Genomic DNA, 17331 nt, shown 5'->3' with positions numbered 1-17331 from the left:
CTACTCGTGTAACTGTATTTAAATGGGGAAAACGTGGAGGTGTTTGGTCGCTTCTAACTTCATCTCTGTTTGGATAATGAATGAACTGGGCAAGGCTAAGTGCTATCAAAGTGTCGCGGCGCGCCAGAGCGATTAAGTGCACGCACTGAGACGAGAGAGGTATGTATCAACTCGTTTAAGTTAAGGGAATAACATAGTATAATATAAAAAAGTTAATATAAAAAAAACGGTGGAGTATCCCTTTAACTCTTAATGCACATGTTGTTTTTAATGGAGTTATTTCCTTTTGTTTTAATTTATCACAAGCACTTTGTTTTGACTGATCTCCTTTGATTTGTGCCTTTTAAAAAGCTCATTGTGTTAAATAAATAAAAAGTTGTTAAATTGTCACTGTGGTGTCACTTTCATGTTTTCTAACATTATTAGCTGATTACAATTGTGTAGTGGGCTGACATCAGTATTTCAGTTTAAAATAAATTGAGTGCATGTCCCACATTCTGAGTTGAATATTTTGAGTGCATTTCCCACATTATGAGTTTAAGAAATTTGAAAATATTAAGTGTATTTCCCACATTATATGGGTTGAAAAATATAGAAAATTTTTAGTGTATTTCCCACATTATATGAGTTGAAAAATATAGAAAATTTTTAGTGTATTTCCCACATTATTTGAGTTGAAAAATATTGAAAATTTTGAGTGAATTACTCCCTAATTATAAGTTGAGGAATATCAATATTTATAAGATAACATTGAGATAATTTAAGGCAACTGGAAATGTAATTTTTATTTTATGTAAACTTAAAACATTTAAAAACATCACAAAAATATTTTTGTGTAATCTGTTACAAAATAATTTTTGAGTTCTGTGAACTTATTAGGGTTTACAGTGTGTGGAAAAGTCTGAACTGTTATACTTACTGTCTGAGCTCTGAAGATGTACAGCATCATTGGTAAAACTGCCCATTAAGCCTCTCGCAAATGTCCGATGAAAGTGTTTGATGCCGAGTGAAGAATCCTGAAGTCTGCAGCACTGCTGTGAAGTGAGCTTTTAAAGTCACTGTTTTACTTCTATGTCCTGATAAGAGAATCTGCTGTTGAGAGAATAATACATTACCTGTTACTTACCGTCTGAGTCCTGCAGATGTGCAGCAACGCTGTGAAGTAAGCTTTTAAAGTCACTGTCTCACCCTTGTGCCCTGATGACGTATCTGATACTGAGAAGAATACATTACCTGTTATTTACCGTCTGAGCCCTGCAGATGTGCAGCTTTCAAAGTCACTATCTCACCATTGTGTCCCGAAGACATTGAAGGATCGAACCAGCGGCTACTCCGGTCCAATAGCCCTAGAAAAGAAGAGCTTCTTATTCTTTCCTCAAGTTGATTGTTGTTTAATAAAAATTGTTACTTTTGAACTCAAATACTTGCCTCCTCGTTTGTCCATCTGTTGCGTGCCTGTGGTGTCGGATCCTCACGGTGGTGTCTGGCCTGCACCGGTGACACAATATATGCTTATATCTATGTATATACGTGCATAAAATAATCTCCAATCAAAATATCAAACAAGGTAAATATAACTCTTTGTTTTGAAATGGAAGAGCGATAAGGCTGCGACCAGTTGTTAGCTGTGGAGAGCATAGAATGCTTATATAGTCTCCCTCTAGAAAAAAAACTTTTTGTGAGATGGTAAGCATATAGGTCTTACAGATGGAATGGCATTCAAACTGGATGTTGAAGGTAAGTATGTATCCATATGCTTGAGTAAGAAGTCTCGTTGTTACAATTGTATCGTTCTAAAGTGAGAAATAAATGTAAATCCTGCATGAGTGCGAGTCGACCTCGGATGACGTCATCGCCAGTATACCGAAATCAACTGCAAAACTGTTTAAAAATAGTCTTAAACATGACCAAAATTACTGGAAATGAAAACGTGTGACTAATTATTGTAGTCAAACACGACTAGAAAACGAACTGTAAGAAAAAGTGACTGGAATTATGAGTAAAAAATAATATCCATCGACGACATATAATATAAGTATATATTATATAAACTTTGTAGATATATTTCTGTCTGTGGAATTGGATAAATTCCAAAAGGGTCAATAAACTATATAATATATCTTATATAAACTTGTTTTAAATTCTGTTATGATGATGTTGGATGTGATTGTTGATATATTTCTGTGTATGTGGAATTGGATAAATTCCAAAAGGGTAATAAACTCATGTAGTATATTATATACTTGTTTTTAGCTCTTGTTTTGATGATGTTAGATGTGATATCAGCATATAATGTGTGTACTGCCTAATAAGAAAAGGATGTTTTCTTATAGGGGAGAGTGGGGTGAGTTGTGCCAGGGGGGAAGTAGTTCCACCCCTTGTTTCTGGAAAACCATAGGAGAAATTGGTCATGTGACCACATAATTTTGAAAAGCAATCAATTTTACTCATCCTCCAAAGAAGAGAGACACATGGCATGAGTGTAAACACATTTTAGCTCAAAAAACTGTTTTTTTCCTTTCAAAGTAAAATTTCTATGATTAAGGTTTTTTGATTGTAGTGTCTGAACAAGTATAGACACGTTTGAAAACATTTCACATATGTTTTAGTGCTTTAGCATGCTATACAATGAGTCTATACAGTTAGCATAAAGTTAGCTCTTAACTGCTGGATCATGCTAGTTTTTCAAACTTGTGGGTCTGGGGTGATTTGTGCCAAAGGGCCTGGGTTGAGTTGTGCCAGAACCAGACCACCTAGACCTACATACTGACAGGGGATAATCTGGAGAAGTGAGGAGATGGGCATATCTCATCAGTGTTTGACTTAGGCGTACCTGCCATTTGTTTAATTTAGCTAACACTGATTTCAGTTTTGAGTTTGCACTATGTTATTAAAGAGAAGTTTTATTAAGTTAAGTGGCCTAAATCACAGGATGTTTAGAAATTAGCCTAGTCACTTTATTCTTATATGTTACATAATTGACAGACAGTGTTCTATGCCAAAAGGCATCTATTGCCAAAGCCTTTTTGCCTGAAATGATTCACAAATATCATAAATTGTGTTGCTATGGTGCTCTAAATGGTTGCTAGGGCGTGGCTTGATAGCTTCACAATGATCTTGAGAGACTGATTGGTCGTCTGAGTAAAATGAGCCCGCCCTCTTGTCTCTGTGACACTAGCCGCGTTTCCATTCCAGATTTGCGCAAATGTTTTGCGCTTTTATCTAAATATCGATACAAAACTATTGCGAAATGACGGCGTTTCCATTAACCGATGTTATGCGACTAAAACGTCCTTTTTTCTCTCGCGATAAAGTCATTCCAAAAATCACGGCAGCGGACGTTGGTTTATATAATCTCACAGCCACCGCATTAGACATTATTATTATTAATGGAGGGAGACGTACGTGTTATCCAAGCATTAATGGCAGGGAAAGACCCTTATATTCCAAACGAAATATAAGGAGTTTCTGGGTGTTTCACCCTCATTTCTGCTCTGAGGTTTTGATTGTGGCATTTCTTTGAAGTTTAGAATCCAGTATTCCTATAGGTTAATTATTGTTTATTTTATGAATTTAATAAAGAACTCTGTCTCCTATTCCAAACGATCCATAGGCTACTTTTGTGTCCATTCGTTTTTCCTTTTTAAACCCGTAATTGAAAAACGAAAAATAAACGGTTGTCTTTTTAAAACGCAAAGTTGAACACCATAATTTTAATTTAAACTGGCTACACGAACTGCTGCGAAAAAAAGTAAATATCGACGAATTTTCAGATGTTTGTTTAATGACTTTTTTCCCCTTTATTAAACATATAAAATATTCACAAATTAATATGGAAAACTTGTCGATTTTACTGGTTTTCTAAGGCCAAATTAGAACCTGGAATTGACATTTTCCCGCAGTGATGAATAAGAAGAGCCATTAATATTATTAAACTATTGTTTTCTAACTCGGCTAAAAACATCTCCATCTCCGCTGTTAAGCAGATGCTCTTTTAGAGAGAAATGCACCTTTCATACGGATTACTTAATCAGAACAAAATGTATTAGCTTTCGATTCGAATTTGTTCGTTTTAAAGTGGACATTTCAAGCTTTAGCTATATAGGCTATATTTAGTTTCAGTTCTCGCGCTCCAGTTCACGGAGATCATGAAAACGCGCCTGATTGTTTTATTTTATTTTACAAAAGCACAAAATTTTCTTGTTATTGTTTACACAAATAAAAGTAGTTACAAATAATGTATTATTATTTTCTGTATGACCAGAAATTATAGAGTAGGCTATATTAAGTTGTTTCACTGTTAATAGGAAAATGCAAGTGTTCACGCCCGCGCCTCCGTGCCATGTAGTGCGTGCTCCACTCCACACATACCCTTAGATATGCGTCAAAATATTGTTTATTTGTGATAATCTCAGCTCTGTATTATTATTGTCTAACCCGTATTATGAATGACATTTGACGAATTGCTTTGTTCCTTTTTTGGATAAAAGCGTCATCTAAATATGTAGCCTAGTAAATGTTATAATAATGATGATAATTATTATTATTTGCGTACACGGGCTCCAAACACACCGCGTCTTCTAAGTCAGGTGACTGTAAATGCGCAAAAACTGTTTCCATTGCAGTTTTGCGAAATATTACTTTTTCGAATTGGCTGAAAAACCTCCTCATGCGAGCGTAAAAACTTTTTTGCGATAAACGAGAGTTTTTGCGAAATTGACGTGTTTCCATTGAGCGTATTTTCAATTCGCAATTTCAATTTGCGCAATTTGAAGGGTAATGGAAACGCGGCTACTGTGATCCAGAGTTATGTTCAATACAAAATTTACCATATTGGAAAAACGCATGCTATGGAATTCTAACAGTTTAATAGGGTGACAATATCTAAATAAACCTTAAATTAGTAATTTTGTATTACATTTGTCTTGCTTTTATATAGCATTACAGTTCATAACATTAAAATGTTCTGTTTTACTTCAGAAATCACTGGCACAATTTACCCCCAACGTATTCCCCCAAAGGCACAACTTACCCCGCACCAGGGGCAAGTTGTGCCACGAGACCACTTTTTCCCAAAAGCTATATTTCTGAAACAATGTATTTCAGATCCAAAGTTATTGTTCTCAGGGATGCACCACATCCTGAAATATATGTACATCCTTAAGTTGAAGGCATTACTGTCATGGCCTCACTTTAAAGTCACTTTGAGTAAAAACTGGCACAACTCACCCCACTCTCCCCTAATATTCATCTCTTTGTCCATGTGTAAAAACACAATATTAGCGAAAATCCTTCTTCCCTATTCTTCCTCACCAATTGATTAAACCAAATAGGGTAAATGCGTGTATGGAGCTATGGAGGACATTATTAGTGTTGTGTGTCCAGGAGACTCAGAACAATGCAATCGTCCACCAAACCGGACCCAGGGCTATCCCAAAGCTCAGAGTCAGTGGCACTAGCTGGGTTAGGAAATTGAAATTCCAAGATCTGAAGCCCTAAGGCTCCAGAAATGGCTGTGCATTGGCCTACCTTCTGCTGACCACTAAAGGTCACCCCAGGCCCAAGCCCGTAGACAATGCAATGCCCCGATGTCTCCATTATGCATATATCGATAAAAGATATGTGGATATGTAATGTGAGTGATATATGATTCTACCTCATAACCCATATATTAGTATATAAACAAATCCCAAAGTCCCTCCTTAATGTTTTTATTATTCTTTTATTATATAATAGTAAAGAAATGTGTTAAATTTTAATGTGTGTATTTTTCTCTCTGCTCCTCTAGGTCTGAATCGAAGAGGACTTTACTGGGCCCGGATTCCAGGTAAGTGGTGAAAGTGTTAGTGAGAGAAATGTGATAACAGATATGTGTTATTCTTTTACCCAGGGGTAGATTCCAGTGGGTTACCCAGGAAAGGGCTGTGAGAAGTCGGGGTGCCCCGCAGAGGGCCAACCAGGCCCCCAGGTAAGTGGTTGGGTTTTAGTGGAGAAGGGTTAGGGTTATATGAATTAGGGTTTTTGTTTTTGAAAAAAATAAAAAATTTCAGGTCTTATTGCAAGAGGGTTATTGACGGGTAGGTTTAGAGAAGAGGTGTGAGTAGCCGTAGAGTAATGTTTATCCGGCTCTGACGTCAATCCCGAAGGATTTTAGGCCTCATTTAGGCCTCTGGGAAATACTGTGTCCAGGCGTTTGATCCATACACTTTCTGCGTAGAGTCTTTCCCTCAGGGACCATGTAGGATTCGTCTGGAGACAGGTGACCCTGAATGCAGGCAAGCCGTGGGCCAGGAAATGCTCAACCAGATGTCGTCTCATCCAGTTTATGTACGATATTGTGTGCATGCTGATAAGCTCTGGTTCTAAGCTCATTTTTCGTCTGGCCCACGTACTGTCTGCATCTGGAACAAAACGCCAGGTAAACACAGTTGGTGGTTTCGTGGGTCAAAGGTCGAGGAATTTTAAAGATTTTTTTATTGAATCTACTCATAACCCATTTAGATGGCACAAAGTATTTGCAACGACCGACTCGTCTCGCTGGAGTTGGTACGCGCAATTTGCTTTGGACAAGTATATCCTGCAGATTCTTATTACGTTTGTTATGCCGCTATAGGCCTGTGGTGTTGCAAAAACGTATGCGTCAAAAACGTAGAAAAGTTTTTTTTAATGGCCGAATTAAGGGCTACGCTTTGTTTAGAGTAGAGGGCCGTGAGTGGAATAATCTTATGTCTGTTTTGTACATCAGTCGCCGGTTGACTCTTGGGTTTGTCATATGTTTTTAGTATGTCCCTCAGGAAGGATCTGGAGTATCCTCGTTTCCGGAGGGCTTTGAACAGAGGACCAGTGGCCTCAAGAAAGGATGAGGGCTGTGAACAGATTCTCTTAAATCTCAAGAGCTGCGACTTGACAATGCCTTTAAAGGTATGTTTTGGGTGAAAGCTATTCTTATGTAATAGTGAATGTGTGTCGGTTTCCTTAAAGTAGACCCTAAAATCGAGATGTCCTGTTTCTAAAAATTTAGGTCCTTTATACAAGACCACATCAAGAAAATTTACCTCTGACCTGTCCACACTGTACTTAACCCCAATGGACTCCTGGTGTGTATTAAGGTGAGTAATGAAGGCCAGAAAATCATCCATAGAATGGGTCCAGACCCCCCAGATATCATCCAGAAAACGGTGATATGCGAACGGTTTCATGGCAGAAGCTTCAAGAGCCGTTTGCTCCCAATCTGCCATAAAAATGTTCGCATATGACGGGGCAAACTTCTTGCCCATGGCCGTACCCTTGACCTGAAAATAAAATTTAGAGTCAAACTCAAAATCGTTCTTGGTCAAATTGATCTCTAGGAATTTAAGAATATATTCATCAGGTCTATGAGAGTCAGGGTATTCTAACATACATTTTTTTACTGCCTCTAGGCCAATTGTGGTGTCAATGTTTGTGTACAAACTATCAATATCGATTGTAAATAGGAATGAGTTTTCTGGAATTTGAAGCTTGCTAATCTTAGAAATAAAATGATATGTATCCTTTAGGTAACTGGGGTGTCTGGTGGAGAGAGGATTCAGAAAATGCTCCACATATTCGGCCGTGAAGTACGTCTCACTATTGCAATCGGACACAATGGGTCTACCAGGTGGGACCTCAAAAGGTACACTCCACTTCTCCGGATCTTTGTGGATTTTTGGTAGGATGTAAAATCGTCTGGGACGAGGTGGTCCATCACCAGTGAGGTACTCTTTTTGTTTGGCGTTAATGATTTTTTTGGCTAGCATATCTTCTAGAATAACCTCTATTTCCTTCACCGTTTCCGTATAGATTGGTCCTTCAAGTGAACGATAATGTTCTGTGACAGACAGTTGTCTCAAACCCTCCCCGACATATTGTGCTCTGTCTAAGATGACCGTCGCGTTGCCCTTGTCAGCAGGTTTGATGACAATATCAGTGTTGTTATATAACCCTTTCAGAGCTGTTTTTTCCTCAAGTGTCAAGTTGGGGGTCTCACCCAAACCCCAGTGTAATTTTTTGAACGCATAGTTGTCCGCTCTAATGATTTTCTCTACTTCTTTAGGTAGACCAGACAAAACCGGTTCCCAATCAGAGGGGTGAGTGAAGCGCACTTTAGTTTTGTTGTTTTTCTTACCCTCAAAGAAAACCTCTAATTTCAACCTGCGATGATAGGCCTGCATGTCTGCCAATAGCTCTTTTTTCTTGCAGCTTGACGGAGTGGGGATATACGAGAGGCCTTTCTTAAGGACCGAGATTTGTACGTCTGTCAACGTTAGGGACTTTGCTAGATTCACGATGAGTTTGTGGCTACCACATTTCGGGCTATCTGGGCTAGCTAGTTTAAATGATTTGCCCAGTGTGTGAGCAACGCTTTAGCTGTTGCCGGTCTCCAATGGATGCCATCTTTTTCCACGTGAAAATGTGTGGCCGCCAAGAGAGGTATTGAGTTGCAGTGTTTCTTAATGAAAATATTCATGTGTTCTATCATGTCCTGCTCAATTTGTGGTAATGTTCTGGAGAAATTAATTAATGGGACCAAGATCTCTGTTTGTGGCAAAACTTTTTTCGCTATACTGTAAGCTTTCTGGATTTCCGTGATGGCCGTCATCCTGTATCTCTGACTGCGATTGTTGATCCCAAACGGCAAAATAATTTTATCGGGTACTGTGGTTAATGTGGCCCTTTCCAGCAGATAGCTAGCGTGCTGGAATTTAGCCCCAGGGAAACTGTCGACCTGGAGCAGGGGCTCATCATAATAGGGGAACCTAGAGAGGTTAGAATCCCCAATAATCACGAGTTTCCTTTTTAAGGTGAGGTTCCAATCCAGCATTTTATTGGTGGTGTTGATGTGGCGTACTGGGCAGTCAAGCGGACTAGGGGAAAGACCTGTATTTTCTGGTGTTGTCTCGTCCCTAAGTATAGGCGAAACCGAAGGAGATGCCTGTTGCATGACGCTGGGTTCACCCTGTTCAACCCCGATGTCTACCCTGGACTGTTGAACCGGACCAGGTAATTGGTCCAGTTCTTTAAGGAATTCCGAAAGTGGTGAAGGTAGCTTTTGTGGGGATGGTGAGCCTTCTGAGAAAAGGAGGACACTATGCTGAGAATGGTCAGAATGCGCGATTGGCGTGGACATTTGTGGAAAGGGGACCGAAGCTGGCTCTGATAAATCCCCAGGGGAGCTGAGTGGGGCCCGAATTGGTGCAGGTGAAGTTCCCCCTATAGGGGAGGGGGGCAGCCCATTCTGCCCTGAGCAGTGCGGAGCCTGAGGCTCTTCCTCGTGGGGCACAGGGACTAAAACAGAGAGTTCCGGCAACGGTGTCTCATGCCGGCTCTGGGGTTTCACTGAGACTGTATTAGAGTTTTCCACCACTCTCCCTAAGTGGCGGCTCTTGTGTGTCTTCTTTCTTTGTTCGCAGGGTGGGTGTGCCTCCGCCTGTATGGGCTGAAGGGCTTCAGGAAGACCCTGTGGGGGTATCTCCTCCTCAAAGGACCAGTCCCCTCTATATGGAGGGGGTGAGCTCACCTTGGGTGGTGCAACGAGTGATGGAGAGGTTTGTATTTCTACGTGTTTCTTATTCACCCCTTGTATTAAAATGTCAGCGACAGGCCCGATAGACCTGGATTTAGGAGAATGTGTGGTCACTCCACTGGTTGAAGCCACTACTGCAGCGTAGGTGCGTGAAGGAACAATCCCTTCGACCACCATTGGAGCATTTTGTGCCATAGCGTTATCCGACAATGGAATCTCCGCCACAATAAGGGTCTCCGCTGGCTCGATGGCCTCCGTGCTGACTTTACCCCTGTAGTTTCTGTCGGCCCAATGAGAGGCCACTTCAAATGCTTCAGGCCAGTCAGTTTGATTAGTCTGTGTGCGAATAGTCTGGATGGTGGCCTCGATACGTTCTTCGTAGTGCTGTTCTAAAATTAATTGTGTGGTAAAGGCCCAGTTTGTCGCATTACCCTCTAAGAGCTGCGTGACTCGTTCGTTCGGAAAGGCCAGTCTCACTGTTTCTATCAGAAGATCTGTGAGTCTCTTGAAAGTGACCGGTTGGTTATTCTGAACCGTTGTGTTGACCCTTTCATGGTGGTGTACCAGCCTGATAAGCTCATAAAATAACTTAATCGTGGCTTTGAGTTGGGGTGGTGCTGGAATCAAATCTGAATTTCCTCCATGTTTATCTCTGTCTCTTCTGTTTGTGACTAATCGTGATTCCCTTCTCTTTCTAGGTTGGTTCCTGCCATGTGGGTGAGTATGGTCTCGAGGTGTAACAGTGTCTGGCTTGACACTCTGTTCAAAAAAGGAAACTCTTTTGGGTCCATGTTTGAGAGGAGTGTGTTTATTGTTCCTATTGTAGGAGACCTGTGTTGGCCTGGTTTGTTGACGGTAAGTGAAATGTTGGTGAGAAGAAACCTCCTTTATCAGGGGCCTTGTGGAAAAAATCCTGTCTATCATTAATGTATTGTGTCCTAGAAGTCTCATAAGGGCGTGCTACCCTGACTCTTCCCTTACATTGTTTCTTTTTATTGCTTAGAACAGGAGGCCTGTATGGGCCTGCAACCGTTTCTGGACGATTAAACTGATGGGGAGACCTGTATGGATCTGCCATCTCTTACTCGACCATGATGCATAACCTCACTCCCTGTTCGTACCGATCACACAAGGACGTGTCTTTTAGAGGTTGCCGAGCATTGGTGGTTCAGTGGTAGAATTCTCGCTTCCCACGTGGGAGCCCGTCGCGAATACCTGTGACGGAAAAACAGCCAATAGGATTGCAGCTTGTGCGGAGGCTCGTCCCGAAATACTTGTGACAGAAAACCAGCCAATAGGAATGTAGCTTGTGCGGAGGCTCGTCCCGAAATACTTTTGACAGAAAAACAGCCAATAGGATTCCAGCTTGTGCCTTTAATTATTTTTTTAAAATACGAATACCTGTGACAGAAAAACAGCCAACAGGATAGCAGCTTGTGCCTTTAATTATTTTTTTAAAATACGAATACTTGTGACAAAAAAACAGCCAATAGGATTTCAGCTTGTACATTGAATCACTTATTTTAAATATTCCCCAAAATACAGGTTTAAAATCTCAACTGAGGCATAATCAAATGTGAGATATATGAGTAAAGTATAGAAATTACTTTTGGAAATTATAGGAAATTTTTTTTTGCAACTGTAAATTTGTTTTTGTAGTTTATACCACGTTTAAGGGATGACATAAGTGCTGCTACTTTGAAAATAGTAAAATACTACTCCACCAGATTGTCAGTGTGTTTAATTATCATCAATTTTCTCCACAAGGATAATGTACGGTTCAATGAACTTAATATACTTTGATTCACTGATAGGAGACAGAACACAGTGTAGAAAAGAATCATCAATATAACGTTTATTTACATGTAAGAAGAAAAAGAAGAATGATATATTTCAATTAAAATGAACAGTTTCACTAACAACAATCAAGTTATGAATGAAAACAAAACGAAAAATATATATATATATTTTTTTTTTAACAAGAACTTAAAAAAATATGAAAGAGGGCATGTTTGAAAAACGTATAGGATCAGTTAAAATAAAATATAAAACAAAATACAGGATTTCCGCCAGGCAATTAAGCAACATTGGCTATTTCTTCCTTTCATCCACCCATCTCTGCCTCTCTGTCTCATAGTAAGGAGACTGCTGAAATTGATTCCAGTTCATCTCCTTGGCCATGCCCTTATCTCTGTACAAAGAGTACACTTTAGATGGGCAGTAGATATATTTCCCTGCCACTCCAGGGAAGCCCGTATGGATGTGTGGGCTGTTTGGCCCCTGTTTCAGGTCCATGTGGCAGAATCTGCACCGGCGGCCTGTTTGCTGGGAGTCTGGCCTTTTCCTCCACCCGTTTCTTGGTGGCCTCCAGCTCCCTCTGGAAGAATTCTGTCTGTGCAAATTCTCCAAAAGGCATTTTGGGGTTAGAGAGTCCCTCAGCAGCATAACTTTGATGCACCTTCTTTGAACAATAGAAGTAGCGCACAGGCCCTTGCTGGTGGAAAAAGTGGATAGAGGATTCATCAGTCTCATATCGAGACTTGGGCTGTCCACAAGCAAGGCATGTCTTTGTCTGCCTTTTCTTCTGCTCTGGCTGATGCTGTTGCTGCTGCCTCTCCAAGATGCTCTCCACAATCTTCTCAATGGAGTCTTGTATCAGAGGTGTGGACAGGGCAGGTGCAGGTGGGTTCACAATAGCCGGCTCCATGGTGACCACAGGAACACTGGCCGTCTCACTCCCCTTTGTTAAAGAGTGCCACAGCTGCTGAGTCTCCAGAAGTTTTTCCTGGCTTGTGTTCAAAGAAGAGCTGGTGTTCAGGAGTTTTGCCAGGTGCTTCACATAGCGGGATATGTGCAGCTTGGTTGTGGGGTGCATCAAGCTATTGGGATCTGTGGCAGACTGATGGACCATTTCAGCATAGTCTCGATCTACAAGCTTCAGAATGTCCTTTTCCCCATGGTACTTCTGCAGCAAGCTGTCGATAGCTTCTTTCATGGTTGGCGTCCAGCGTGTGTGGTCCAACACAAAAACCCGACCACCCGTCTTTATGGGTCCTGTGCGAGCGCTCCTCGGCGAGGACCTCAGCGGGAGGGGCATGGCATGTGAGATTTCTGGAACACAATAAAGCAATGACAGTTCATCAGAAGATCATGATGTTACATTAAAACATAATGCAAAAATGTATGTCTAAAAAGATTATGTTAACTTACCCATCGCCACTGGAGGTGCCTGGTCGTCTTCTGATGCCATCTCCTGCTTTAGCAGTGCACGAGGAGAGAGCGAACGACCGATTGATGATGCCGGTCTGGGGGATGCCGTGCCGGAAATCAGTGTCCAGCTGGAGGAGGGTGCTGCATCTGGAGTATGGGCTTGGGCAGGACCACGTGTCTGCACAGGAGGCAGAGGCACAAGAGCAGCTGGTTCATCTCTCTTTTGGGTTCTGTGTTTGTCCCAATCCAGAGGAACTGGACGGCAACCTGGCTCTGTGTACTCTAGGCCAAACCTCTCTCCGGTGTCTCTGTCAGAGAGATGAAGTGCTGGGTACTTCTCCTGCCCAGTCACTCTCTTGGAGGCAGAATTTAGCTCCACCATTAGAGCTGGGTCAAACACATCAGGGAGGATGACACCTGGCTGCTTAAGGTCCACCAGCCGTTGGTAGTTCCACCGTGCCACCCCTGTCATGCCCTGGGCCTGGAACAATTCAGTGGAGACATGAGTCCCAGTGATCCACTGGGCCTGGTGGAAGTGGTACCCCTCCTGCTGTGACGTACCTCTGACTGCGATCCAGATGGGGACTTTGGCGCCTTCACCAGGTACGTGGTTTAGCTGAAGAGTTCCACCATAACGGTACATTATGCCCTCAGAGAGTTCAGGGTCACTGAGGCAACCGCGGAGAATGTGCACTCTCTGTATGCGCCAAGTTTTCAGCATGGATGGCTTGAAGAGTGGGACACTGTTGGGGTCCATGGCCTGGTGCAGATGCTTCAGGACTTTCTCCACTCTGTCCAGCAGCTCTGTGGGTTGTGGTATTTTGGTCCTGCAGTGCTCCCGTATGTGCTGTTTGGTGGGATTGGCTGGATGGATACCACAGAACCTATAGGCATCCTGGAGCCTCTTCAGGTCCTCCTGATCCACCACAGAGAAGGCTGCAGAGAGGAGTTGGCAGAAAGTGCTGAACAGAGGGTGATGCTCAGAGGTGCACTCCCGTGAAAAACGCCTCAGGCAGTGGAACAAGTCCAGCTTCACCACAATGTTATGGTTGAAATGTGACCGTGAGGCACAGGTGTTCTCCAGCGGTCCAGAGGTGGTCCCAGCTACAATGGAAGGGGTAGTCTTCCAGGCATCCCAGTGTAGATGTTCACCAGGGATGCAGTCTGGGATCTTAAATGGAGCACAGCAATCCCCAAATGCAAGGCACAAAGATGTAGATCAATTTAGATTTTTTTAAAGAAACAGAATTTGTTATTAATAGTGCTGTCAAAATTAAAATATTTTTTTTCTGTTTGTCATTAATGTTAATCAAAGAACAAATCAAAAAGTAAATCACTCACTGCTCTTGACTAAATCATATTTGTAGCTTTAAGAAGGATCAATGAATATTTAATTTATCATTTATGCAGTGAAGGCTGTGACGTTTTGATAACTTTATTCAATTTATGTATATATCCTACTTGATATACCTACTTAAAAATCATAAAGCACTGTAAACGAGGTTAGATGAGTCAAAAACTATGAAAACAATACCTTTTTGTGCATTTTGACAGGGCAAGTAAAAATCTGAACTGGTCTGACTGGGCCAATAGAAAACAAAAATGTATGTTGAATGCTCAGGTAAATGTGACATTTAATATAATGGGTTTATGTGAAGATTGTTTTAAGTTACAAGAACAGCTTTAAAGCCAAAACAATCTGTTACCTTAAATTATATGTTTATCTCTGTAAAGCAGATTTGAAACCATCTACATAGTTAAAAGCACTATATAAATGAAGATGACTTGACTCGACTTAAGTTCACTTAAATTAAAAGTTGTTATATTATTTAAATTCTTATAAATATTTTTAAAGTATAGCTTTCAATTATACTGTAATGCTGAATGCATATAATTAATGACTAAAATTTAGAAAAAATTATCACTTTCATCAAGACACCAGTAGCAGTATTGGTGCCTTCTTTCATAAAAATAGACCAATAAACAAATATTTAAAATATAAACAACTGTCTCTATGTTGTTTCTATGTTTATTTGGGGAGTAAATGTAAAATCATTACAATATAAATATTAGTTTTTATTAATCGCAATTATATTAATCGCATTTAGGCGATTAACAGCACTAGTTATTAGACATTACATTGGCTGTTTGAATGGCAGTGGTAAGAGAAAAGATGGCTGTTCTCACCTGTCCATCCAGTGGAAGCCTGCCTTGTCCACTCCAGCATCGCTGTACCTCTTGGCCATTCCCTGGTACATCGGCTCCAAGGACCTCTCAGTTTCAGACTGAACCATCACCCAGGAAACAATCAGCCAGTTCTCATTCATGATGGCATAACTAGACATGACACCAGATGCCAGCGTTACTTTTCTTGCAACTTTCCTGGTGTGGTCTGACCTGAGGACCTGCCCAAAAGTGCCCTGGAGTAGTTTGGTCATGGCTGGCTGTTGATGTCTGAACTCATCTAGTAGGCAGTCGGTCAGGTAGAAGCTGGACACGGAGACTCCATACCACCCATCTTGGTCGTCATAATGCCCGAAAGCACGTGGCGTGTTCTCCTTCCTCAGAAACTGCCCAATGGTCCTCTGTCCATGTATGCCGGCCTCAGCATCCCTGACGCTTTCTATGGCATGGAGGTATGCCAGGTGAGCTCGCTCATACTTGAGGTGCATGAGCTCATTCACCTGGTTTGCCATATCGTTTGGCGACTTGGCAGTGCGCCTCAGCTCATCCATCACAGTCTTGCAGATGGCCTTCTTGTAGGTCAGGAATGCGGGCAGAAGGTTGGTAAACCGCTTAGGCAGCTTCTCAAGCCATCGTGGATTGTCAGCAAACCAGTTCCTCCGACATGACTTGCAGCAGAGACGTGAGGACAAGATGTAATACTGGCCACTGGTGCCAACAATCACTCGGGGCCTGCCCACACCTGCAGAGACCACCTGTGGATGAGGACATCCATGCAGACATGGGAGGATGTAATTGTTCCTCAACCTGACCATGATGTGACTCTCGGGCTTCCAGATGAAAAATGGGTGGAGCTGGAAGAAGTTGGGAGATGGGAGCGCAGCCACCGTATCAACAAGCTCAGGTTGTGGAGGAAGACGCCATAGTGAAATTGTGTTCCCTGGGTTACGCACTGAACGAGACCCAGGCCACAGCCCGAGATCCTGAAGCTCTATCCTCATCCACAGCTTCTGGTGTTGAGAACAGCTCCAGTTGCTCATGTCGTGTTCATGCCCAGGCAGGTGAACAGGAACAGGAATGGGTGGCTGAGCTGAGGGAACTAGGATTTAAAAAGAAAAATGCTTTAAAAAAAAAAAAAAAATTATAGATTGCATAGTGTGAAAAACAAAATGATTAAAGCAGAGTTAAGACAACATCTTAGTGTCAGGAGTTCACAAAATGGAAGGGTTGTCTACATGCTGTTCATTCTTACCATCTTCACCACTATCCTCAAAGGCAAGCGCTTTGCATGCAGAGGTGCCTGCAGCACTTGTGCGGTGTCCTAAAAAGAAGTGCAGTCTTTATGTTTTGCATTTGTACAGGCTATTAGCATCATGATGTGATGAACACATTTTGTTTGTGTTTGTGAAAATGATACAGAGTTAGATCTGCTATGCATTAAGCCGATGTGTAATTGAGTATCAGTCTTACACTAAAATGGAAACATACCTAGAGTTGACTCAGGCATCTCTGCTGTTGTCTCCTTTACTAGGAACGTCAACTCTGCTGGAAGGGGCACAGGGGTTTTCCTCTTCAGGCTTGGAGAGGCTGGAGCTACATGAACATAAATATACCAATTTTTTGCAACCAAATTTAACTCAACATTTGACTACATTAACCTGATTACAGTGTTTTTACCATCAACAGGTGATGATTGCAGTTCAGCAGTTGTATCAGGATTTGGTTTGGACAGTGCCTCAGATAAAACTATAACAGACAAAAAATCATCAGTCATTTCAGAATTCACAATATATGCAAGTGTTGGTGTTAGTAAGAACTCAATGAACAAGCATGCATTCAAGTGTTAGTACCCAACGCTACTTAATTTGTTTTTAATACATCATGAATGGAAAAAAAAAGTGCATATTTACCCTCCTTGCGGTTGGAATCAGTTCATCATGGTAGGATCAATTCATAGTCCTTAGGACAGTTAGTATAACGGCAGTATTCAACCATATTGTTAGAGGAACATGGCCGGAACATGGCCAGAACACAAACAATATAACAAGTTAAGTGAAGGTTCAGTTTAGGAGGGCAGATCATCATGTAAAAGAATCATACTCCAACCCTGAAACCTTTTATTTAAACACCTTTCTTTGCTCCTGGTGACACTCTGGGTATGACAGCTGCTGCTACTGCTGCTGGCACAGCAACTGGTTACACACAAACACAGAGAAATAAAAGTTGAAGACTGCAGATACAAAATAGACCATAGGACATCATCAATTCTGACATTTGGTCAGTGTAATAACAGTGTACTTACAGCTCTGCACTTGTAGCTTAGAAGGTGAGATGCCCAACATCGCCCTCTCCAGCTCTTCATCGTCATCCATCACCATGGCACAGACAAGAAT

General features: G+C 41.5%; 2 protein-coding genes across 2 annotated transcripts; both read right to left on the bottom strand.

Moving 5' to 3' along the window:
- Nucleotides 1-11753: 11753 nt before the first annotated feature.
- Nucleotides 11754-13942, bottom strand: LOC306988781 (uncharacterized protein; the record flags this gene model as incomplete). Its single annotated transcript, XM_079593930.1, has 2 exons — nucleotides 12755-13942; nucleotides 11754-12655 (listed from the first exon to the last, which is right to left on the bottom strand). The coding sequence occupies exons 1-2, from the start codon at nucleotides 13509-13511 to the stop codon at nucleotides 11754-11756; spliced, it is 1659 nt and encodes a 552-aa protein (XP_079450056.1). The 5' UTR covers nucleotides 13512-13942.
- Nucleotides 13943-14937: 995 nt separating this feature from the next.
- Nucleotides 14938-17316, bottom strand: LOC306988780 (uncharacterized protein; the record flags this gene model as incomplete). The annotated part of the gene is made up of 6 exons (XM_079593929.1): nucleotides 14938-16037; nucleotides 16191-16259; nucleotides 16427-16531; nucleotides 16616-16684; nucleotides 17068-17130; nucleotides 17241-17316. The coding sequence occupies 6 exons, from the start codon at nucleotides 17314-17316 to the stop codon at nucleotides 14938-14940; spliced, it is 1482 nt and encodes a 493-aa protein (XP_079450055.1).
- Between the last annotated feature and the right edge of the window lie 15 nt (nucleotides 17317-17331).

This window comes from Phoxinus phoxinus (assembly GCF_949152265.1).
Source record: "Phoxinus phoxinus genome assembly, chromosome: 20".
NCBI lineage: Eukaryota > Metazoa > Chordata > Actinopteri > Cypriniformes > Leuciscidae > Phoxinus > Phoxinus phoxinus.
This window is presented reverse-complemented; position numbering and strand designations above follow the sequence as displayed.